A 26,630-nucleotide genomic window follows, 5' to 3' on the forward strand; every position below is an offset into this window, starting at 1 on the left:
TTAAAATTTATTGCCTTGCTTTAACAACCTATGGGTGATTCATATTTCACGCCTAACTCAACTTCTACTCTTGATTTTTATCGATTCTTCTACTAATTATAAGACTAGCCTGCATAGTGAAACATTCAGGAAATACTTCCGAATGATTTAAAAATTCACAATAGGTTCAGATTTTAAGGATAATTTTAAACAAGGACTGCCGACCAATCGCGTAACGCCCTTCTCCAGAATGGTTCTCTGTATTTTCGGGGTAGACGTATGCACCCGATAGATCCAAATTTGACTCGCACTGCAAGGTCCAGCGATTTCAAGATTGACTCAGCAAATACCTGAAATTCTAATGGCCAATCCAAAGAAAATGTTTCGTACAGCTTGTCAAAATGCTGCACCGTTTCGCAATCGATAAATTCGCATATTTGTTCTTCAATTAGCGAGGAGTTAAACACATCATTTTGTGTCAAAAAGTTGCGGATGTCATCCCTAATTTGCGTTGGACAAAACAACAAATTATTTTGGGTCAAATTGTTTTTGATTGACTCTTAAAACTACTTATTGCTGTACTCCATGAGAATATGAATATCAGCTTCGACAACGCCACATTGAAACAATTGTTAACTCTTTGCACAAATAATCTTCCCAGACGTTTCTCAACGTGTTCTCGGGATATATGTTTTCGTGAAGAACGTAGCAAAAGTCAAAACACGGATCGCTTTCTAACTCTGTATTTCGCATTGAAAAGGTGGTGACATAGAAACCCCCTAAGTTCATAGATGTACTGCACTAAATGCATTGCAAACTGACAAACGTTTTTCTCTTTAAAAGTCGTTTTGCCAACTCAATTCCTTGGGGGTTTGCAATTATAACACCTAGTTCACGGTCTATCTTAATTTGTTTTATTGTGGTTCCAAAAACGGTAGATCTCAAGGACATCCATGAACAGAGAGAATCTTGACTAATCCAGGGTTTAGATAAACTGCATTCGTCTGGAATGTCTTCAATATTTTGCCTTTTATCATTGCTTTCTAAATCTTGAGGAAAACGTGTCTCTGACCGATTATCGACAGGTAACTCCGTGTTATCTTTGACAAATAACCCTTCCTCGTTTCTGAGCAAAAGATCTTCGTTTGCTACAGAAAGATGTTGTTGGTCATTTTTGATAGGACCTTTTCTTTTAACAGTTTCTTGAGGGATGTTTTCGGGAGTTGATCTTTGACCTAGGCTTTGGTTTCCCAAATAGTGAACGAGGTACACTGCGGGGCGATCTTCCGAGTCTTTTAATCTGAAGACGTGTCTTTTAAATTCAGTTGTGTAATTGTCACGACCTTTACCTACTTTGAGATAGTAGTATCTTTGGATGACTGAACTGTTATCGTTCTTGCCAATTGAAAACCTTTTAGAATTATATGAAAACCTTTTAGAATTATATGAAAACCTTTTAGAATTGTATGAAAACCTATAAGAATTATATGAAAACCTTTAGAATTATATGAAAACCTTTAGAATTATATGAAAACCTTTAGAATTATATGAAAACCTTTAGAATTATATGAACACCTTTCATTTTTTAGAATTATATGAACACCTTTCATTTTTTAGAATTATATGAAAACCTTTAGAATTATATGAAAACCTTTAGAATTATATGAACACCTTTCATTTTTTAGAATTATATGAACACCTTTCATTTTTTAGAATTATATGAAAACCTTTAGAATTATATGAACACCTTTCATTTTTTAGAATTATATGAACACCTTTCATTTTTTAGAATTATATGAAAACCTTTAGAATTATATGAACACCTTTCATTTTTTAGAATTATATGAAAACCTTTAGAATTATATGAACACCTTTCATTTTTTAGAATTATATGAAAACCTTATAGAATTACTTAAAAACCTTTATTTACGAAATATGCCGCGAACGGCGCCCCATGATATGGTCGAAAACTGCTAAAATATGTCAGTAGCAATTAGAAATTTATACAAAACCATAGACCTTTTCACACTTAGAGCGAGGGTGAAAAGGGGGTAAAATTCTCGAGAGGTGAGCATGCGCAGAAAGAATGTTTGTTGCCAGTCGTATTTATAAAACCATTGCTTTTACCTTACTAGTTAGGCATTTGAGTTTATTTTTATAAAACAGTGTTGTATTAATGGTTGTTAAAGTATAAATTGAACTTCCTAGGTGAAATTTTATCGAATTCAATTGATAGACGTAAAATTGGGGTAGTTTAAAATATTCTACAGACCAAATTGGGCGCCAAGGCTTACGAGCGTGTTATACGCGGCGCTTTCGGGCACGGCATCGGCGATGTCCGCCGATGAAGCGTCGATCCAATACGGTCGCCGAGGCTTAGTGAGTTTTAACCAACTATTGTCATTGCACCGTTTCCATTAGAACTTAAAAACTGTCTGTTTCTTAACATGGTTTTAATTTTACTCTCTCGGTTTAAATACTAGGCATTTTATTTTAATATTAAATTACAAAACGTTCTAAAACACGTCCATCGTAGTTTATTTTACACGTTAACTCCATAGAAGTGTAAAACTCATGGCAACAAACTTGCAACTGCTCATGCGCGGCCATAAGTGTGAAAAGGTCTATAATCCTTAAGGCTCGAAAAGTGTTATGCTTCTCTGGGTAATGTTTCTTATCCCTTCTATAATACCCCTGCTTTGGCAAGCACGCTGACGAAATCGCCTTTCCCCGATTCTCGTCTCTCTCTCGCTAGTCTCTACGTTACTCAGCAGTAAGTTCTTCATTTTCATTTCTTGGAGGACCGCGGGGCTGGATGGTACTCCATAGTCACCGTGCCGCTTAACATGGGTTGAAATAAGGTTATATTGTAATAAAGTGACGTTAAGTTGATCAAATTCAATTAAAGTAAAAGTATGAAGTTCCGAGAGAAGTGCGGACTTCTCTGAGAAGCCTTAATGCGCTCTCGGAACGTAAATACGGCTTTCTTAGTTAGAACAGAGAAAACTTTGTTGCCCGAAGTTGTCGATGAAAGATTAAATATCTCAAAATTATGTGTAAACACATTGACTACTGTAGAACGAATAGGAGGCTGTGAAACAAGGAAAGTTTTTTCGTAAGGATTTATGGCATTAATGCTTAATATTTTTTAAATATTTCAATATCGTTACGGGGTCCTACTAGTTTGCACACCTGGCGCCTGCAAACTGATTATGAAAACCTTGCACAACTTTCAAAACTCGTACTAGTTTGCACACCTGGCGCCTGCAAACTGATTATGCAAACCTTGCACACCTTTCAAAACTCGTACTAGTTTGCATACCTGGCGCCTGCAAACTGATTATGCAAACCTTGCACACCTTTCAAAACTCCTACTAGTTTGCACACCTGGCGCCTGAAAACTGAATATGCAAACCTTGCGCATTTTTCAACCCCACCCCACCCCATACTACTTTGCACAACTTTATAAGCAAACCAATTAAGCAAACCTTGCACACCATCCTCATTCTCCCTACTAGTTTGCACATCTGGCGTACGCAAACTGATTACGCAAATCTTGCACACCTTTAAAGAACACCCCCTCTGCACAACTTTATAAGCAAACCAATCAAGCAAACCTTGCACACCATCCTCCTTCTCCCTACTAGTTTGCAAACCTGGCGTATGCAAACTGGTTACGCATACCTTGCACACCTTTAAAGAACACACCCCCTCAACAAATACTACTTTGCACAACTTTATGAGCAATCCAATTTAGCAAACCTTGCACACCATCCTCATTCTCATTACTTGTTTGAACACTTGCCACAGTGCAAACCTAGCACACCGTCCAAGAACACGCCACCCTACCCCATATTACTTTGCACAACTTTATATGCAAAACTTTCACACCTTAATATTTTTCCGCAAACCCTGCTCAAAATAGCACACATCGAGTAAAAAGCTCCACTTTCAATTTTAAAACTACTATCTATCCATTTTTCTTAATTTTTAAAAGGTTTGCACAGAATTTCAGTCTTGCAAACCTTCATCGTTTTTTTGCAAACCCTGCTCAAAATAGCACATATCGAATAAAAAGCTTCACTTTTAAATTTAAAACTAGTATCTGACCATTTTTCTTAATTTTGAAAGGTTTGCACAAGTTTTTTGGTCTTGCACACCGTTATGGTTTTCCGAAAACCTTGCTCAAAATAGCACCTATCGAATAAACAGCTCACGTTATATTTTTTTAAAACTACTATCTAACCATTTATTACAGTTTATCATGGTTTCACAGGTTTTTCGTCTTGCAGACGTTTTTCGTTTGCTACTTTAGCTCCAAATACAACATATAGAATAACAACATATTCATGTATTTTAAACCATCCAACATTTTTACTTAAGATTTAACATGGTTTTCACATGTTTTTCGTCAAATTACAACATTTAGAATATAAAGCTTCCTTTGTAGCATTAAAACTACCATCTTACGACTATACGTAAGTTTAAATATGGGTTGCACTGCTCTTTCGTCTTGCACACCCTTCAGTTTTTCTGCAAACTGATCCAAAAATAACATTGGAGAGTAAAAATTCCAATTTAATTGTTTATACTATTCTTCTACCATTTTTTCAAAAGTTTTAAGTTAGCTCACAAATATCTATTTCTATTTAATGCAAATCTTGCCGAATAAGAGCTTTTACCATTTTGCAATTACTTCGACGTGCTTTACACAACCTTCTCGTCTTGCACATGTTTTAATACGCCGTGAGAATTTTCGTAGTCAAACCTACAATCGTGTAGAAACTTTCAATTTTGATTAAATATTGTCCTATAGAACGGTCCAATAATACATTTTACGATGAACTTCAACGTTGTTTGTTTAATTCCGTATGGTGTAAAACTGGATTTGAAATTATGTATGAAAGAACTTATTAAACTAATCCACAAAAAATATTGAAAAGGTTTGAACGGAGCCTCCGAGATGATATATGCCCGTGCGTGTCGATTTTTATGTGGGGAAATATCCGGTTTCGTAGAGGAAAGATTTTACCATATATGTGTACTAGGTGGCACTTTTATTACCGTTGCGACCCTGGTCTTTCATAAATTATCGTTGCTATTTTAGGGACAAGTATAAAAATTTTGAGAAAGAGAAAGTTTTCACCCTTAATTTAACGTGATTGTTTTAAGGGATATTTTTTATTAATCTATTGGTTCGATTGTATGGACAACAAAATTAATTATGGGATTTTAACATTGTGGTTTTTTAATAAAAAAAACTTCTTGCTAATTTACGGTCTTAATATGCTTGTGTCCCATTAGACCGAACGCGTTTCCCATTCAACCGAAAGCAGCCCAAATGCGCGGTTTTGGGAAAATATATATCAAAATTTAAAAAGCAAACGTTTTCACTTTTATTTAAGGAATTTTTTTCCCTACAGTTTTCGTTGTATATATATATTGATGTTTGAAATGCAAAACTTTATTTTAAGAGTGGTTGATAATGGAGAGAATTGCATTTTTTTGGAAAAGGTGGCAGCTAACTATTAGGAGAATATTTTGGAAAAGGTGGCAGCTAATTAGTAGGAGAATGTTTAGGAAAATGTGACAGCTAACTATTAAGAGAATATTTTGGAAAAGGTGGCAGCTATTTAGTAGGAGAATATTTTGGAAAAGGTGCCAGCTAATTAATAGGAGAATATTTAGGAAAAGGTGGCAACTAATTAGTAGGAGAATGTTTTGGAAAAGGTGGCATCTAGTTAATAGGATAATAACCTAACCTAACCTAACCGAACCTGACCTAACCAAACCGAACCTAACCTAACCTAACCAAACCTAACCGAACCTGACCTAACCATCCAAACCTAACCTAACGAAACTTACAATTTCCTTCTCTGGGTTTGAACCCGAGCCTCTGAATTAAAAACCTGATATTCTACCATGCTGCTGCGGTGATTCGAAATCCTCACAGACATTTTATTAACTAATAGACCAAGAGCCAGTGGCCTGGATCTTACCTCATAAAGTACAAAAGGTCTGACCATTGGAATGAGTTCAGTTTTGATGCTCATTAATAGATTTGGCCGTCTTACGCGTCACAGCTGGGGAATTTGAGGGGGGCGGGGTCATGTTTGACCCTATTGAGGTATGATTTCTTACCTCATGAGGTACATGAATAAAAAAGGTTTCAAATAATAGAACTGGAAATGACGATTCCAAATATATGAAATCTGACGTCATCAAAGGGGGCCATCAATAAATCAGACGGGGGTTAAAAAGGTAGGATGAGGTATGAATTATTTCCTCATGAGGTACATGTATGAATCCGGTGTTGTTTGATAGATTTGGTCGTGCTAAATAACAGAATATAAAATCTGACTGGAAAATACGCGGCTTAGGTTTAATCTGACGGCCTGATTCTTGCGTCAGACTATGACAACTTCGTGCCTCATAAAGCTAGATTCCCACTCGACCGAAAAAAACCGGCGCAAATCACGCAGCATACGGTAGAAATTTTACCTTACGCTGTAGACTGTTCACACTACGACTGAATTTTGAGTTTAACGGTAAATATTTTTGGGTCACGCGACAGATTAGAGTAGTTTCCATAACATTTATTTCGCACTCTGAACTGGTATCTTTGTCCCATTGTCGCTTAGATCGAACAAGAAAGTATATTTTCTAACCTCCTCAATAAAGACTTCCTTATTAACATCTTACCTCTATATACTTCCATTAGATACATTTTTCTTTCTTCGTGGCATGTTTCCGACCAAAAAAAATACATGGCGGCTATAAATCTATCTAGCGTATGCGTGCACTCTTGAAATTTATGACGTAGTCAGTGGGATAATTTCATTGGCTGAGACACCGGCGTAACGCCGAACACGACCGAAAAATAGAAAACAACTTGCGCCTGGCCGAGCGGAAATTCCGTCGGGCTCGGTGTAAAGATTTTTCGGTCGAACCCCTTTTTGCCGGGTCTCCGTCGTGATTTCCGTCGAGTGCGAGTCTAGCTTAAATGTAGCAAGTGTTATATTGTAAAACCAGCCCCACTGATGTCAAGTACATTAAACTTAACTTGTTTGAGCGAGTTGCCTCTGTTTCTATCGAGGTAATGTGGTGAAATATTTTTGACTGTGATAAATGAGATGAACTTAAATTGGCATCATTTAATAATAGAGCTATTTCAATTCGGGGGTAAGGAGAGTTTTTGAGTCGGGGTTTAGTCAGTCCCCGCCTAGGTGCCTTATTGTGCGCGAAATTTAGCAAAGAGTTTTACAGTGGCCCACACGAAGGGAGGGTGACTATGACGATGAAACCGTATATATTGATTATCAGGCTGATTCGGATGATGAACCAGATGACGTTTAAAATGTAACATTTTTGTATCTTTATTTGCATTAAATAATAATTTAACGTTAGAAGGTTTCATTGAATGAGTGTGAAATAAAATGTGCCTGCATAGAGCTATATCAGTTGAACGGGGAAACGTCACAGTTGGGGCTGCCAATAAACGGAGCCGATTTTCACCCTCCCTCCGTTCGGGCCACTGTAGAGTGTACTCTAATCTAAATTTCGCGCACATTAAGGCACCTAGGCGGCGATTGGCGAAACCCCGACTCAAAAACTCTCCTTACCCCCGAATTGAAATAGCTCTATTATTAAATTATTCCGATTTAAGTTCATTTCATTTATCACAGTCAAAATATTTCACCACATTACCTCGAAAACTCGCTCAAACAAGTTAAGTTTAATGTACTTGACATCAGTGGGGCTGATTTTACAATATATCACATGCTTCATTTAAGCTAGACTCGCTCTCGACGGAAATCACGACGGAGACCCGGCAGAAGGGGGTTCGACCGAAAATCTTTACGCCGAGCCCGACGGAATTTCCGCTCGGCCGGGCCCGAGTTGTGTTCTATTTTTCGGTCGTGTTCGGCGTTACGCCGGTGTCTCAGACAATGAAATTATCCCACTGACTACGTCATAAATTTCAAGAGTGCACGCATACGCTAGATAGATTGATAGCCGCCATGTATTTTTTTTTGGTCGGAAACATGCCACGAAGAGAGAAAAATGTATCTAATGGAAGTATATAAAGGTAAGATGTTAATAAGGAAGTCTTTATTGAGGAGGTTAGAAAATATACTTTCTTGGACGATCTTAGCGACAATGGGACAGAGATACCAGTTCAGAGTGCGAAATAAATGTTATGGAAACTACTTTAATCTGTCACTTGACTCAAATATATTTACCGTTAAACTCAAAATTCAATCGTAATATGAACAGTCTACAGCGTAAGGTAAAATTTCTACCGTATGCTGCGTGATTTGCGCTTGTTTTCTTTTCGGTCGAGTGGGAATCTAGCTTTATGAGGCACGAAGTTGTCATAGTCTGACGCAAGAATCAGGCCGTCAGATTAAACCTAAGCCGCGTATTTTCCAGTCAGATTTTATATTCTCTTATTAGCACGACCAGATCTATCAAACAACACCGGATTCATACATGTACCTCATGAGGTAAGAATTCATACCTCATCCGACCTTTTTAACCCCCGTCTGATTTAATGATGGCCCCCTTTGATGATGTCATATTTCATTTATTTGGAATCGCAATTTCCAGTTCTATCATTTGCCACCTTTTTCATTCATGTACCTCATGAGGTAAGAAATCATACCTCATTAGGGTCAAACATGACCCCACCCCCCCTCAAATGCCCCAGCTGTGACGCGTAAGACGGCCAAATCTATTAATGAGCATCAAAATTGAACTCATTCCAATGGTCAGACCTTTTGTACTTTATGAGGTAAGATCCAGGCCACTGGCTCTAGGTCTATAATTCTTTCAAATAAATTCCCATTCAGCAGAAACCCGCCATTGGGCTGGAAATTTAAATAAATTCTCCATAAAAAACCAAAAAGCGGTTACGGTCCAATGGGTTTTTGTCCAAAGGGACTATACCCTTAATATACCATAAGAGGATTTTTTTTACTCCTTGTAAACCTTTAATTTTTGGACTTTAACTTCTTTATCCTTTACTTCTTTGACATTAATGTTTAATAAAAGTCCTAGGAATTTTTCTAAAACAGTTTTTTACTATCCGCGACCTCGGCTTCACCGCTCTACGTCTATGCCTTGACCTAATATTGAAGCAGTCGATAGGGTCATGAGGCTGAACTTATTTTTTATTTTACGGTACTAAACGTGCCACCAAGCGAGAAAACACGGCGAACTAAATTCGTTAAAAAATATTCTCGCTTCGCAGTGCAAACCATATTAAAACTTTAGTATGCTATAAAGGAGCTTTATATTCTATATGTTGTAATTTGTGCAAAGCATGATAAAACTTAAGTATAAATGTTGGTAGGTTTAAAAATACATGAATATGTTTTTATTCTTTATGTTGTATTATGAGCTAAAGTTGCAAACGAAAAACGTCTGCAAGACAAAAAAACCTGTGAAACCATGATAAATTGTAGTAAATGGTTAGATAGTAGTTTTTAAAAAATATAACGTGAGCTGTTTATTCGATATGTGCTATTTTGAGCAGGGTTTTCGGAAAACCATAACGGTGTGCAAGACCAAAAAACTTGTGCAAACCTTTCAAAATTAAGAAAAATGGTTAGATACTAGTTTTAAATTTAAAAGTGAAGCTTTTTACTCGATATGTGCTATTTTGAGCATGGTTTGCGGAAAACTATAAAAGTCTGCAAGACGAAAACCTGTGCAAACCTTTTAAAAGTTAAGAAAAATGGTTATAGATAGTGGTTTTAAAATTAATAGGGGAGGTTTTTATAAGTATATGTGCTATTTTGAGCATGGTTTGCGGAAAACCAAAAAGGTGTGTAAGATGAAAAACCTGTGCAAACCTTTTAAAAGTTAAGAAAAGTGGTTAGGTACTAGTTTTAAAATTAAAAGTGGAGCTTTTTAAAAGTACATGTGCTATTTTGAGCAGGGTTTGCGGAAAACCATAAAGGTGTAGAAGACTAAAAACCTGTGCAAACCTTTTAAAATTTAAGAAAAATGGTTAGGTACTAGTTTTATAATTAAAAGTGAAGCTTTTTACTCGATGTGTGCTAGTTTGAGCAGGGTTTGCGGAAAAAAAATAAGGTGTGCAAGGTTTGCATCTAAAGTCGTGAAAAGTAGTATGGGGTAGGGTAGGGTGACGACTTCTCGAAACGTGCGCAAGTTTTGCATATACAGTTATGCAAAGTAATATGGGGTAGGGTGGCGTATTCTTGAACGGTGTGCAAGGTTTGCAATGTGCCAGGTGTGCAAACAAGTAGTGAAAATGAGGATGGTGTGCAAGGTTTGTTAAATTGGTTTTCTCATTCATTTGTGAAAGGTAGTATGTGTTGAGGGGGTGTGTTCTTTAAAGGTGTGCAAGGTTTGCGTAATCAGTTTGCATACGCCAGGTGTGCAAACTAGTAGGGAGAATGAGGATGGTGTACAAGGTTTGCTTAATTGGTTTGCTTAAAAAGTTGTGCAAAGTAGTATGGGTGGGGTGTTGTTGAAAGGTGTGCAAGGTTTGCGTAATCACTTAGTAGGCGCCAGGTGTGCAAACTAGTAGGAGTTTTGAAAGGTGTGCAAGGTTTGCATAATCAGTTTGCAGGCGCCAGGTGTGCAAACTAGTAGGAGTTTTGAAAGGTCTGCAAGGTTTGCATAATCAGTTTGCAGGCGCCAGGTGTGCAAACTAGTAGGACCCGTTGGTTAAGGTTTGGCTTTGTAAGCCACGCCAGACTTCTCCCTTCCAATTTGTTTGAAAAATATTAATTGCGATTTGAAATCTTCGTTTCAATGCAATGTTTTTCTGAGTAGACATGTTTCAGATATAAGGATTGGAATAGTTTTAAATATTGCAAATAAATAGCTATTTAATCTAGCTTAGATATATCTTGAATTGGAAATAATAGAAATATCTTTGACTCGAAATAGGTTTTGAAAAAAGGAAATATATGGGATTTGAAGCAAGTGTTCCTCATTGGGAATATCTGGGCGTTAAGACCCATTTTTAGGTTGCAAATACCTGGGATTGAAACCAAGAGTTTGGGAAATGGGAATATCTGTGTTTTTAAAACATAGTGTTTGAAAACTGGGAACGTCTGGGTTTTTGAAACCTAGTGTTTGGGGACTGAGAATATCTGGGTTTTTGAAACCTAGTGTTTGGGCACTGAGAATATCTGGGTTTTTGAAACCTAGTGTTTGGGGATTGAAAATATCTGGGTTTTTGAAACCTAGTGTTTGGGGACTGAGAACATCTGGGTTTTGGAAACCTAGTGTTTGGGGACTGAGAACATCTGGGTTTTTGAAACCTAGTGTTTGGGGACTGAGAATATCTGGGTTTTTGAAACTTAGTGTTTGGGGACTGAGAATATCTGGGTTTTTGAAACTTAGTGTTTGGGGACAGAATATCTGGGTTTTTGAGACCTAGTGTTTAGGAACTGAGAATATCTGTTTTTTCGAAACCTAATGTTTGGGAACTGAGAATATCTGGGTTTTCGAAACCTATTGTTTAGGAACTGAGAATATCTGGGTTTTCGAAACCTATTGTTTAGGAACTGAGAATATCTGGGTTTTCGAAACCTATTGTTTAGGAACTGAGAATATCTGGGTTTTCGAAACCTATTGTTTAGGAACTGAGAATATCTGGGTTTTCGAAACCTAGTGTTCGGGAACTGAGAATATCTGGGTTTTTGAAACCTAGTGTTTGGGAACTGAGAATATCTGGGTTTTTGAAACCTAGTGTTTGGGAACCGAGAATATCTGGGTTTTTGAAACCTAGGGTTTGGGGTTGGTGGGCTAAAGGAACTTCGGGGTGCGGCGACAAAGATTCTTATGCACTGGGCGACAGGAATAGATGGTGTTCAATTTACATTTGGTATTTTCTCTGTAAATTGTTAAAATTGAGATAAGCATAAAACTATCATATTGAAAATCTATTCGAATATAGAACCAGAGGCGTGATTCAACAACATTAAAAACAGAGTTCATTTCTATAGCTTGCTGAAACAGACCCCATTATGGATAAAGGTTAATTTTATGTTAATATTACAGACCAATTTCTGGTTCTCCATTTCCAACATCAGGACCTGTATTAATTGGATGACTTGCATGACGTAAGATCTGTTGAACATTTATCAGTTACTATTGCTAGGCAACTATAAAATTCGGATTGGTTTAAGTTTATCATTACCAAAGTATTTACATTGTTTGTGTTATCCCGACTTACTTGTTATTTAGATTGGACGCGTTATGGCCTGTTCGAATGGACCTCCTCTCTTCTGCTATTTCATTGTCTCTACGCGCTCTGTTTTCAATTGATCTCAGATTTTTTGTTTTATATACACAACGTTAGCTTAAGAATCGAAATTGATAGTTTTTCACGTATTTACTTGTAAATAACCATGCATACGCATGGAAAATTTGCCCTGAAGTCCCTGTTCAACTGAGCGTGGAAAGACTCTACATCGTTGTTTCTTCGCCTTCGAACCGCGTGGACGGAAATTACGAAAGGTGTCACAGTATCTGTCCAATAATCTTGAACGTAGCGACCCAAAGTATTGATACTATTCCGGTCAACTAAATTCAACTAAAAGAAATTAAACATTTGTCCAAAGATGGTTATAAAGCTCGACCGAAAACGTTCTGTAAATTTTTACCGCATGGTCACGAAAGGGTCTACCAATGCCATCCCATATTACGTCCATTCCCTCTTGAATCTGGACAGCTGGCAAAAAAAGGCAACGCCATCATCATTTTGATTAAATCGCGGATGTTGATGTCTGGCCTATAATGACGGTGAAGTTCAGGGCTCGCGGCGACTCTGCGATAAATCGCCTGAAGAAATTTTCACGGGGTTGGCATTTTCTATTCTTTTGAAATGGAATTTAAAAACGATAACCTGTGTGTAGTGGAACCAACACCCACGTAGCCTCGGCAAAGGGAAATGGTCATGCAAACTCCTTTGATTTCCCATTTCAAAGTCAGTCATGCTGTCAGTATACTGAAAATTGAGGTATTCTCGGCATAAGAAATCAAGAACCTCATCATACGCTCCCGCTGGTCATGAAAGCGTACACAAAAGGGAATACGCATTTTAAAAAATAATAAGAATAAAATCTTGATATCGCGATCAAAGGGAAAAAATCTCTGACGTAATGCTTTGGTGGGCCGCCTTCAAAATAACTTCGAAAGTTCCATCTAAGAAGATTGATTTCATATCCGCCATAAAATGCTGCATCATATACCATGATACGAAAATCAAAGTATTCCACACAGGTAGAATGCCCGGCAAAAAAAGATTACGATTAAGAATGTTCGTATCATACCTGTATTGTTCCGCTTTGGGATCCTTGTTTAGCGCTTGAACAAGGCCTTCAAAAGTATTGACACTGTTAGGTTCGTTCCTTTCCACGCCAAGTGCATCATTGAACAACTTGGGAACGATACACCCATCACATTTTGGCTAACTTTGTTTTAACGGGGTATATGGTCAGTAAAATACAGTATCGTAAATTATGGATATAATTAATACAAGAACGAATAATTGCTAGGCTCCAATGTGCTAAGATAAAACAGCTGGCAGAAGGTGCTAAGGCCTCTTTTTCTATTCTATATATATGATTCTAGTTGGCGGAGGAGGGACACTGAACAAAAAAATCAATGAAACTGAAATATCAATCAATCATCTACTGAAAGAGGTATCAACCTACTTTTTTAAAAAGAAGGTAAATAAGGATTAGATGGCTTGCTGCTTTAAACAAGATTTTTAATCATGAAGAGAATATTTTGTTAATTTTGGTCAAATTTAGATATTCGGTAATCGAGTTGATATGAATAAAGCACTTTTTGCCCATGTCTATTTTAAACTTTAATCACAGATTTCGCTTACCATTTCACAAGGCTCGTTTACATGTGCGCGAGAATTAAGCTTAAAGCGGAGAGTAGAAAATGAAAGTCGAATCTTTTTCTCGCGCCTAAAAAAATCGCGTCTGCCAAAAGCGTTTGTTCCCGCTGCTCCACCCGCTCCTTCGTTTACATACGAGCTGGGCCGTAGCATGAGCCTAGATTGCAGAGTTGCCTTTCAGTCGGAAGTACACAACTAAAATGGCGTCGACTGTCGTTAGTTTGCTTCTGGTTAAAAAGAAACTATTGCTTTTGAAAAACATTCGATATTTATAATAGAATGGAACGTCGTTGGTGGGTACATCCTGTATGGAGACATAGAAACAAAGAAGGCTATTTTCGCCTTTTGGATTAACCTTATTTGATATAATTTATATATATTTTCTCTACTTGGGCTTGAGAATAATGTTTTAATTGTCAAGCTTAAAAGGATGAGGCAATGTGATTACACGTATTTCAAAAATTTTATCTTGTTCTTTTCTTTCTTTTAAACACATTCTCAATGGTGGTGCCTAGGCCTATTTCGCGAGATAAACAAACGCAAAAATATCCAACGATATTCGGTCCTTGGCTATTATTGGCTTGGAAAATCACGTGACTCTTTGCGACAAGCAAACATGAGCTGAAAAATCTACCACGGCAGATCGGAGCTTATTCGGAACATCCGCTTCATCTATGAGCAACAAGAGCGACTTAAAAAGTTCTCGCTTGTTTGTAAACGGTACGCTTAGGGAACGCAAACCCCAATACGCCTCATCTCTCAGCTTTACGCTTCGACTTCTTCCATTTCTCGCGCACATGTAAACGAGCCTTAATAAACACTACTGAAGGACGCAAATCTATCTGTGATCGGTAACGGTGACCAATATAGCAATTTTCCCAAATAATCGGCTTGAACTTCATTTGCACATTTCTAGTCGTTAATTTGAAATGTTGCGAGAAATTTGAATGGAATATAAGTAGATATCTCTTTCAGTAGATAATTTTTGATGTTGATATCGAAGATTCATTGAGTTAAAAAAAATTGGTTTTGGTATTTGAATTAAGTTTAGATATCAACATCGGTTAATTTACGATATGGGCTTATGATGGTAGTCTGTTTATAAGATTAAATCGTAACTTTAAGTGTCACTAGACGCTACGAGATGGACAAGTATCGGGCCAAAAAACGAGGGGCAAAAAAAAATATTTTTTAATAAATGCCAAAAATCAACGGTGCCAAGTTTAGAAATAGTTAGTGGGACAATGAAAAGGTGGAAAAATTATAAAATTAGGCTTATATTAAAGCTTGGAACCTAATTTATATTATATTTAAAATCCAGCCATGTGCAAATCCTCAAAAAATATGAAAATGACAACGAAAAAGGACCCACTCTCAATTTTTTCCCCTTAAAAAAAATGGCGGCCACAAACGGGGTGAAAAAAGGGAAAATGACGATTTGGATGGCCATTTGGCTGGCCAAATGTTTGGATAGGGTTTGAACCAAATCATTTGGATTAGGAACGATCCAAATGTAGTTAGAGAATAGGGTCCCAGGTTTTCCATGTTCGTTTGAACTCTGAAAGCGCTCCTTGATTTTTCAATGCGAACATCTTTTTCGTAACCAATTATATTATAAAATAAGATAAGGTGTTTCTGAAAGGTCTGGCACAAATTACACTGAGTGAAACCCTCCATAAGAATAATGTTGTTAAAAGTTGCTTTTCTAGATAGTTTTCATGTGCAAGGAATAATTCCTCTTCTTCCCCGGCTTTAACTCTGATTTGGCTAAGTACTGATTGAAACTTAATTTATATCTTTTCTCTATGTATTTTCTTGGCTCACCAATGGCTGGTAGCTCTGAGGTGAAAAATGGTAATCGTTTACATGGAACCATATCCATTTTAATTACTAAATCTCTAGGTTTCTCTAACTTATACGGTGACCACGATCGTATACCTTGTTTAGATGACAGCACGAAAAATTTTATGCCGTGGTGGGCTACTTCACCAAGAAAATCTTGAAAACTATTTTTATAATTGCACTTTGTTCTCTGTAATTTCGGGTCAAATAACTTTGTTTAAAAACTGAATGCATATGTTAACTCATTTTTAAATTTATGTCTATTTGCTAATAGGTTTATTCTTTGATGTTACATAATAAATTGAATTTAAAACCGAAAAACTGTTCCATTTTATATAACTAATACTAGACATACCTTTTTATATCTATCTCTTCCTTTTTTCTTTTACTATTTAAGCCTAAGAAATAAAGTTTAAACTTTGAGGCTAAAAAAATATAAGCTTAATTTAAATAAAGAGAAGTATATAAATGCAGAACAAAATTTGTTATTTTTAAATTTACAAAAATAATTTTTTTAAAGAGAATTTTCTTTTTTTTTATGGCAGCGACAGGGTCTGCACGAGTGTACGAATGCATTCGAACATTATGTCGTCCCTGCCCTTGTACACTCGTGCTAGCTGCCCGGGGACTGCTATGAAGCGTACCCGGCGGTACGTATAGAGCTGCGAGAGTTCCTGGATGACCCTGTGGGCAAGAGAAAAAAAGAGGGTTAATAAAGTATTGAACGACTGATAAAAATAATTAACTTACTGGAACCCTCGACATTTAAAAACCAAGAGGCTGCAATAAATATTATAAAATTAAATTTAGATAAAATCATAAAATTATGGGTGAAAACTCACTCGTGGGGAATAAGACGCAGTTATTATACACGACCTGCCGAACTTAATTCAGCAGGTCGTGCATAAATGCGTCGTCCGCCACGACCTCGGCGAGTACCACCAGGTACACTATGATTTGGCAAATCACGCTGTAAATAAATAGAGATTATAGTTTTATGATATAATAAAAAAAATTAAATGAATCACTTACAACTCCCCCTTGATATTCAGATCATCCTCTCCCTTACAGGGCATTACTAGCCATGGGTAATAAATAGCCCGGAGAGGCTTATATGGTGCTGGTGAGGGTGGTGGGCTAGTCTGCGGGCTGAGCGGCTTCGGACTGAGCGGCGGGGACGGGTTGGGTGGTGGGCTGGGCGCCTGTCGTCGGCGAGGCCCAACGACGCAGCGCGGGCGTCGTAGGTCCCTTATCGGGAAGTACCCGGCGAGTCCGAATACTCGCAGGGTGAATAAGGGGTATCAACCCCATGGACATAGAAAATCTTTCTCTATAGCTAAGTATTCCCTAAAAAAGTTTTTTAAAAAAAGTATTTCTTACCTTGTTGAAGAGAGATCCATGGCTTGATCTTCTTGTTTGCGGTGGCCCATTTGTGGTGTAATTCGAGAGAAAGTGGTACCTTTTGGGGTCTCAACCCCATCATTTTATACTTTTTACTTGAGTGAAGGCGTGTTCAAGATCAAATACGTGACTTCCAGGTATTTAGCACGTACAACGGTACAATTTCCGAGGGCAAAATTATCAGAAACCTTGTCATTGGTTTAAAGATTTTCAGGTGTTTTTTTTTGGAGACATTTAGAAAAACCCCCCCAAGCAGTTCTTTGGTTGTCCGTACAAGAGTCTTTGGTTTAACAGTAGCCGAACTGGAAAGTACCAACTCCAATCGAGCGATGCCCTTAAAGTTCTCTACCAATTTTACCAATATATTCCACAAGACGTTATTTGGATCGAATATATCGTCCAAAGTTTTCCTAAAACGGGTCGAGTCTCTAAAATTTCCGATACCGACGAATTCGCTGGCAAAGTTTATAAGGAAAGTTGCGATACTAGGTTCGTCGAAAAATTTCAGCTCGTTTAGATGCGCGAATTTGGCGAAGTTCATGTACATTCTAGCCATCGTAACGGCCACCGGGGTCTCCGCGAGAGTCACGACGAGATTGTAGTAATAATTTTCGAATCCCCTTCACGCGCCGGTAGCGTAAGACGATGTAGGTGAGCCGCCCATTGACTCTAAGAGACCCTTGTAACTCGATACTAAAGTTTCGTTGATTTTGGAAAAGTCAAACGCGAAATGAAATATGCATTCCACGCACTTCTCTTCCTTGATGGGCAAAATGTTTTCCAAGAAGTAATTACTTTTTGCGACTGCCCGAAGGTTATTGAGGCGAATAAAAAAGAAACGTTACGGGGATTTAAATCATCGGCGGCTATTCTTATTGATAAATTTCGGGCAAAAACATCACCGAAACGGTCAAAATCGCAAAGCGATATCACAATTTAGGCTCCTCTACCGTATCGATCGGAATACTTGGTTTGATTTTTGCGAAAGAACGTGGCTGAATCGATATTATCTTCGAACGTTCCATAGTGTCCCACACTATTTTTCTAAGGTTATTAATGAAACTCGTATATCCGGAAAATCTCGATATTTTTAAAGGGTGTCATAATGTAGAACGATAAACTGATCGTGATTACGGTGTCGATTAAGGAAACCATTTTAAAACTTTCGGAAAGTGACGCTTCCGTCCTCTTAGAAATTAGATTAAAAAGGGGTCACTGTCTGGTTCTTTCGCTTAGGCCTAAAAAAACCAAGCGGAGATATAACGTCGGACGAAGTAAAATTAAAGGAAAGTAATTACCCCCACCCCGAACCCTATACGCGACTACTTCGCGAAATGAAAATGAAATTCGACTAGATTCTAAGCTAAGAAAGCAATTTTGTAATAATATAGGTGGCGCTGTTCTAACCATCGTCCCATCTTCGTTTTTAGGCAAAAATACATTTGCATGGAAAATTCTATTTCTTAAAATCGTATTAATAGTATCGACTTAAAAATGGCCGTTACGATTAAAAAGACTAAAACGAGGAAGTTTCATAATTTTTTTCCAGAGCGCGCGTGGGCTTTGTGTGTATAGGTGGCGTTGCTTGGAGGATCGAAGGCAGGGTGGTACTTGATAGTACCCGTGCGGCTCAACCTGGGTTAAAATTAGGTAATATTGTAGTAAAAGTGACTAAGTTGATTAAATTCAATTGAAGTAAAAGTATGAAGTTCCGAGAGAAGTGCGGACTTCTCTGAGGAATCTTATTGCGCTCTCGGAACGTAAATACGGCTTTCTTAGTTAGAACACAGAAACCTCTGTTACTCGCAGATGTCGATGGAAGTTTAAATAATTCAAAATTGTGAGTAAACATACTAACTTCAGTAGAACTGGAATGATGTCTACTCCAAATAAAGAATTATCAGGAGTAATCGTCATTTCAAAATCGGAATTAAAATCATCCAAAAATGATTGCAAATCAGTCGATTTCTTATCACTTTTCGGCAATTTTAACTCCGTTCCTGAAATGATGTCCACTCCAAATAATGAATTATCTGAAGTAATCTTCATTTCAGAATAGGAATTACGATTATTTAAAAAAGATTCTTAGATTCAGAATCATCAGGTTCATTAGAGACTGAAGGTGCATCCCCCAAGGACTCAGAATGATCGAAAATTCTTTGAATGACCACCCCCTCCCAAATTTCTTCAAATTCGGGTGTGCAAGCATTAGTATCTAATGGCACAGGATCATCACGATAAGCAAAATAGATCTTCTTTAGGTTAGAAGCCATTACTTCTCCTAAAGTCAAATGGCACAATACATTGGTGGAGATGACGTTAATCGTGCGAAAGACTGCGCTCAATGAAAAAACATCAGCTTGAATTTTACTCAGAGGATGCAAGCAAAAGGCTGCCATTCTCAAAGATTCGAAAGTGCTAAATGAATCTCATCGCTTAGTTTCCTCACGAGACGGCTCTAGGTTTCCGTTCGCATCTCCGAGGAAAGAGTAAGGTACTTCAACTAGCCGTATGAATGGTCAGCTACAAATATAAGCCGATATAAGGGTTAGAGGATTTGGGGGGGGGGACGAAGACAGGGGAAGTGGAGAGAGCTTAAAAAATTCCTCTATTTTTCCTCCTAAACAAGGATGCATTTACTACAAGTTGCAATGAGTGAGCAACACATCGCTTCCTTTTCCAATTGGTTTGCGGAAAATCAATGTCACTATCTTCGACTTGATAGTCCTCATCTACAAAGTCTGCTTCTTGTCCTTCCCCTCGTTCCAAGTCAATTGGTTGTTCATTTTCAACTCAAGAAAAATGTCAGCCAAGCCACTCCAACATGGTTGAAACTTCAGTTGCGGGTCGCGGTCATTGCTTTCGTATACGTTACCATCAGAATCAGACCCAGATTCAATTTGGTTCACCTTCATCGTTGCAATTTTGTTAGCCTAATTTACTGCTAAACTTATGTTTGCAGCATTGTCGGAGCAAATGGAGTAAATCTGATAAGGATAGTATTTAAAAACAATATAAATTTTAAAAGAAATAATTTAATAGTATTTTTATAATTAATGATTTTCTTTTTATGATCTATCCCAGAATTGTTTAAAACCTCATTAATTTTCTTTAAAATGTTTACACCAGTATGATTCTCGAGAAAATGGATAAAAGAGACCAGTTGGTTTTGAAAATAAAGACTTTCATCAATGTACTGCATCCTCACGCCAAGCACGGACTCCCTTATCCTACTACTCCACAAATCAAGCATTAAGTGCAGTTGTTTGCCCCCCAAAAATTGGAAGATATTCTAGAAAGTATGAAAGATTAAATCTAAGCACACATTTTATAGCTCATCTGAAAAGTCGTACCTTTAATTGTGGCATAAGGTTGTTGTAGACAATCTCTATGTCCCTAATCATGGTTCGACGACTTGGAATGCCAACATCTGGAGCAGCAGTCTCCATTATACCTCGGTAACCTTCACCATCCACGCTGCTAAACGGTAGGCCATCTTTGGCTATCATCAAAACTACTTTTGTACGCATTTTTTTGGTCATCAACAGATTTTCGGGTAATTTTCGATTGCAGTCGTTTCAGAGGGCTGTTGGTACAATCCTCTAACGGCCTTTTTTCGTTTTTGCGGCGAAAAACATGACCCTTATATTTAGACTAACCAAATTGAGTTTTGTTAACATTAGCTCGTGACTAATGAATAAATATCACGTTGTAACCCTCCTTAGATAAGGGAAAAGATTCCCGAGGGCCAAAAAATAAGTAAAATGAAAAGACAAATCCAGTGAGAACTTATAAATTATAATTGAATAATTAAATGCTTTGAAATATTTTATAAAGCTATTAAGGAATAACCCGTCGCGGCGGTTACAATTAACACTCCGTCTTGGAGAATACAAAGGAAAGACACTGACCCGCGAGGTACAGAAGCGAACTGCAACTGATTTCTAGTTACAACAAAATCCTAAAAAGTTTACTTCTAAAGAAGTAACATGGAGGCACTAGGCACTGCCAGATCCAAGGAGTAGAAACCCCAAGGAATCTGGCAGCCATGTTGCATCCCCCATCTTTTGGAACTGTTCTTACATATATTTTTTTCTATATCCAAAATTCTGAGTAATAAAAGGAACAAAGGTTACCCCGAGAAACCTAATAATGTTTAACAGGGGTTATCACATTTTTTTTTAGTGTTGACTGGGTCCTTTCTTTCCGTGGTTTTGGTTTTGCGCCCAATGGCTGATCAAATTAGATCGGTCGATTGATCTCGCGTCCTCCCTCGGCCATTTAAAATTTTACGGTTTAGTAGTTTTGTTTTTAGGGTTGGGAGATAAACTCCCAAGGGAAAACTGAGATTGGCTCTCGGGAAAAAGAAAAATGTTCTCTGGTTAGGTTACCTATATTATTTTTCTGGAGGTAAACCTAGACCTCGTATAGCGACCGTGATCTCTTATATAATTTCAATTAATCTTAGTTTTTTATAAATATTTTTGTATACCCCAACATCAATGGTTATAAATCTGTAATTATCATCTACTACTGCCATAAGGACAGTAGAATTGGTGGACTTTTTTTTAATAAACTATGTATGTTAAAATTCCGTTGGTTCGGGACTTGCCCTTCAAGGAAGTTTTTTGGGGCTTCGTCTGCGGTTTACATGTAATATATTTCCTGTTAGTATTGTCTAATGGGTGGTCTTTCAAAAATTATTAATACCTATTGCAATAATACTATGTTAAATGAAATTATGATAACTTTGCATTTTTAACAGCAATTAAATAAGAAAAGATTCTATTTTTGGGAGGGTTTCAATGCGAGTGGGTCAGTGCACCTCGGCAAGGATGTGATTATACAGGTTTCAGTACGTGTGTAAGCAGGGGAAAGAAATGAGGTTTACTTGGGAGGTGAAGGACGGGGTGTGGGGGTCAAGTCACCTCCGGCGGACACGGGGCAGTCGGCACCTATAGGGCAGGATCGCCGACATGTGTCTTATTCCCTCAAATTTTGCCGCCCAGAAGCTTGGCTTACAGGAGTGCGCCACACTCCCGGCAATAAGAAATGATAATGTATGCTTCGCCTCTAGCAAATAAACAAGTAGTAATTTTTTATCCAATTGGGAAAATATTTTATTATCTTAAATTGTTTTTTTTATTTCATTTTTCTTCAAAATAAACTTGAAATACCGTCACCGTCCACCAATCCATCCTCTAGGGACGGTCTAGAGTCCTCCGTTGGTTGTTGGAAACTGGGCCTCTTTTGACCCCTATACCGTCTTAGGGGTGGCGGCTGAGTTGGTGGTGGTGCCATTGATGGTACGGTGACTGCGAATTCCTGAGGCTGGGGAGGTGCAACAGGAACTCCGGATGGGGACTATGTTGTTACATCCATCGATTCCACGAAAAGGTTTAGAAACATCTCCCCCCGCGCTCGGTTCTCAGTGGAGGTTACGGGGTGCCATAGCTGCACCTAACGCAGTGCACGCACGCACACATATTTATTACATTTTCATTCTCTTTATTTATAAATAAAAGTTTCTTATATTACTCACCTCCATTTGTCCTTCAGTTTCTTTACATTCGGGAAGTATGGGAGATGTACCTCCACGACACCCCTTCCCTAACTGCATACTATTTCGTTAAAGTACATATTGTGCATGACTTGTATGGTGTTAACCATTTCCTTGAAGGTGGATTTTAACTCGGACGCTTGGCCCCGAGCCACGAGTAAATTACAATGGCTTTCGTCTACGTACTACCGTTGCTAATCATTTTGCGTTTACCATTTTATTACACAAAGTTACGTATTTAAATACAAAATATCGACGGCTTGTATAATGTGATAAGATATTATTAAGGATTAAATTAAATAAAAACTTAACGAAGGATGTTATGTTTTGATAAGTGTATTCAAAGTTCTCCAACTTTCTTTGTCTTTATTGTATTATTTTTGTCATATTTATAACAAAATTAACAGGTGTTAATTGAAAGAATGAAATTTTCCGAGCGAACGACGAGCATTGAATTTCTGTTTTGTTATTTTTCTTAATTCCCATCTTCTATAGTAACACGCTAACACATATGGGGCATCGTCGTCTTCTACGTCAATGTCTTCGCAAAGGCCATTCGCCATACACATGTTATGTAAAACAACACATGCCATAATGATATGTGCCGCGAAATTCGAATTGTAATGGAGAGCCCTAGCCTTTAGCAAACACCGAAAGCGTTGCTTTAGACATCCATTACACCTTTCAATGGTATATCTAGCCTTAAGAAAGCTGACATAAACCGAAATTCTGGGGTACCCTCTTTGGGCCCTATTATGGGGACCAATAACCATGGAGTTAAATGGATAGCCACTATGTCCTACAAAAAATAAAAAGTATAAATAAATCAAAAAACAATTATTCTGAGAGAGCGGTCGCTCTCTTAGATAAGACTTCATACTGCTCTTAATGAATAAGGAGGGTTTTTTGTTTGGATGTAGTTTTTTTTGTATTGTATTAACTGTTTTGAAATAATTCCACAGAACTACAATTTGGGCCCTTAATATGTGGTTAAAATTTCAAAGAGATCCATTAATTAGTTTATTTTACAAAAAATAAAGTTGCTAAGGGTGGTTTTCATTTCCATAAAATTAATCACACCTTTTGATGAAAAACTGGAATTTTTCTCATAGAAAAAACATGGGAAATTTTTCAGAAAAAAAAACTGTGTCTCGTGACTTAGAAAAACTATACGTTGGTTAGTTTTGGGAACGGTCTTAAATTAAACTTTAAACTATAATCTAGGATCATTTTTCTTGTTATTTAGAAAAATTAATTTTAAGTATGTTTAATTTAAAATTTTAAAAACTACCCCAATCTGCGATATTTTAGCATGGATACACTGTTTTATTAGTAGATATCAGCGTGACCAATATTGGCCTTTTTTACGTATAGTTGCCTCATAATAATCCGATTGTTTATTCTTAATGCCTTTTGGTTGAAATGGCCTATCGATAGTGAGATAAGACTGCTTTAATAGCTCCAGGGAGGAGCTTCTCCCCTTTTTCACCCCGTTTGTGGCCGCCATTTTTTTTAAGGGGAAAAAAATTGAGAGTGGGTCCTTTTTCGTTGTCATTTTCATATGTTTTGAGGATTTGCTCATGGATGGATTTTAAATATAATATAAAGTAGGTTTCAAGCTTTAATATAAGCCTAATTTCATAATTTACCACCTTTTTATTGTCCCACAATCTATTTCTAAACTTGGCACTTTTTTTAAGGCGGTGAAATTGTGCTAAGCCTTGGCTTACCGTTAATTATTGCCTTTTAAAAAAATGTTTATTTCTCGTTGCCCGTTACTTCGCCTTCTCGTATCGTCGTACTTTTAAAGTTTAGACTTTGAAAGTAGTGCTTTTTTTTCTTAAATATTACTTAATTGCATAAAATTTCAATATTATAATTGCGTAAAACGAATTCAATGTTGTTTGTTGATGTAAGGCCGACTATATTAGAAGAGGCCGATGCACGCTACCCTTACCAAAATGAGAGTCTTATTTTAGTATAAAGTAAGTCTAAAATAAGGATCAAGGATATTTGGGTACCAAACTTGTCTCAAAAATTGTTAAAAAATATAATGGTTTCATATTGGACTCCTTTGAGACTAAATTTAGTCTTACATAAAAGAGCTCAGTTTTAGAGACTGTAAAAGGAATGCTTCTAGACTTGATTGAGAACACAAATCTGCGACTTATTATAGGACTCCTATAAGACACATTTTAATCTCACCAAATTAGGCTTAGTTTTTGAGATTGGAAAGAGATTCTTTCTACACTTGATTGAGAACACAAATATGCGACTTATTATAGGACTCCTATAAGACACATTTAATCTCACTAAATAGGGTTTAGTTTTTGAGATTGGAAAACGATTCTTTCTAGACTTGATTGAGAACACAAATCTGCGACTTATTATAGGACTCCTATAAGACACATTTTAATCTCACCAAATAAGGCTTAGTTTTTGAGATTGGAAAGCGATTCTTTCTAGACTTGATTGAGAACACAAATCTGCGACTTATTGTAGGACTCCTATGAGACACAATTTAATCTCACTAAATAGGGCTTAGTTTTTGAGATTGGAAAACGATTATTTCTAGACTTGATTGAGAACACAAATCTGCGACTTATTGTAGGACTCCTATGAGACACATTTTAATCTCACTTAATAAGGCTTAGTTTTTGAGATTGGAAAGCGATTCTTTCTAGACTTCATTGAGAACACAAATCTGCGACTTATTATAGGACTCCTATAAGAAACATTTTAATCTCACCAAATAAGGCTTAGTTTTTGAGATTGGAAAGCGATTCTTTCTAGACTTCATTGAGAACACAAATCTGCGACTTATTATAGGACTCCTATAAGACACATTTTAATCTCACTAAATAGGGCTTAGTTTTTGAGATTGGAAAACGATTCTTTCTAGACTTGATTGAGAACACAAATCTGCGACTTATTATAGGACTCCTATAAGACACATTTTAATCTCACCAAATAAGGCTTAGTTTTTGAGATTGGAAAGCGATTCTTTCTAGACTTTATTGAGAACACAAATCTGCGACTTATTGTAGGACTCCTATGAGACACAATTTAATCTCACTAAATAGGGCTTAGTTTTTGAGATTGGAAAACGATTATTTCTAGACTTGATTGAGAACACAAATCTGCGACTTATTGTAGGACTCCTATAAGACACATTTAATCTCACTAAATAGGGTTTAGTTTTTGAGATTGGAAAACGATTCTTTCTAGACTTGATTGAGAACACAAATCTGCGACTTATTATAGGACTCCTATAAGACACATTTTAATCTCACCAAATAAGGCTTAGTTTTTGAGATTGGAAAGCGATTCTTTCTAGACTTGATTGAGAACACAAATCTGCGACTTATTGTAGGACTCCTATGAGACACAATTTAATCTCACTAAATAGGGCTTAGTTTTTGAGATTGGAAAACGATTATTTCTAGACTTGATTGAGAACACAAATCTGCGACTTATTGTAGGACTCCTATGAGACACATTTTAATCTCACTTAATAAGGCTTAGTTTTTGAGATTGGAAAGCGATTCTTTCTAGACTTCATTGAGAACACAAATCTGCGACTTATTATAGGACTCCTATAAGAAACATTTTAATCTCACCAAATAAGGCTTAGTTTTTGAGATTGGAAAGCGATTCTTTCTAGACTTCATTGAGAACACAAATCTGCGACTTATTATAGGACTCCTATAAGACACATTTTAATCTCACTAAATAGGGCTTAGTTTTTGAGATTGGAAAACGATTCTTTCTAGACTTGATTGAGAACACAAATCTGCGACTTATTATAGGACTCCTATAAGACACATTTTAATCTCACCAAATAAGGCTTAGTTTTTGAGATTGGAAAGCGATTCTTTCTAGACTTTATTGAGAACACAAATCTGCGACTTATTGTAGGACTCCTATGAGACACAATTTAATCTCACTAAATAG

General features: G+C 37.1%; 1 protein-coding gene across 2 annotated transcripts; it reads left to right on the forward strand.

Annotated features, from left to right (window-relative positions):
• Positions 1 to 18,113: 18,113 nt before the first annotated feature.
• On the forward strand, positions 18,114 to 21,768 carry LOC149666590 (uncharacterized). Of its 2 annotated transcripts, none has more exons than XM_089841536.1 (2): positions 18,114 to 19,610; positions 19,746 to 21,768. In XM_089841536.1, the coding sequence occupies exon 2, from the start codon at positions 19,747 to 19,749 to the stop codon at positions 20,062 to 20,064; it is 318 nt and encodes a 105-aa protein (XP_089697662.1). In that variant the 5' UTR covers positions 18,114 to 19,610; position 19,746; the 3' UTR covers positions 20,065 to 21,768. The 2 variants fall into 2 exon arrangements, 1 of the variants encoding a protein (XP_089697662.1); XR_016368237.1 differs by having other exon boundaries at positions 18,115 to 20,415; positions 20,488 to 20,673.
• The last annotated feature ends 4,862 nt before the right edge of the window (positions 21,769 to 26,630 follow it).

The sequence above is a fragment of the Phalangium opilio genome, unplaced genomic scaffold, assembly GCF_054372755.1.
Source record: "Phalangium opilio isolate 3A_F unplaced genomic scaffold, DU_Popi_V2 ptg000060l_1, whole genome shotgun sequence".
Lineage (NCBI taxonomy): Eukaryota > Metazoa > Arthropoda > Arachnida > Opiliones > Phalangiidae > Phalangium > Phalangium opilio.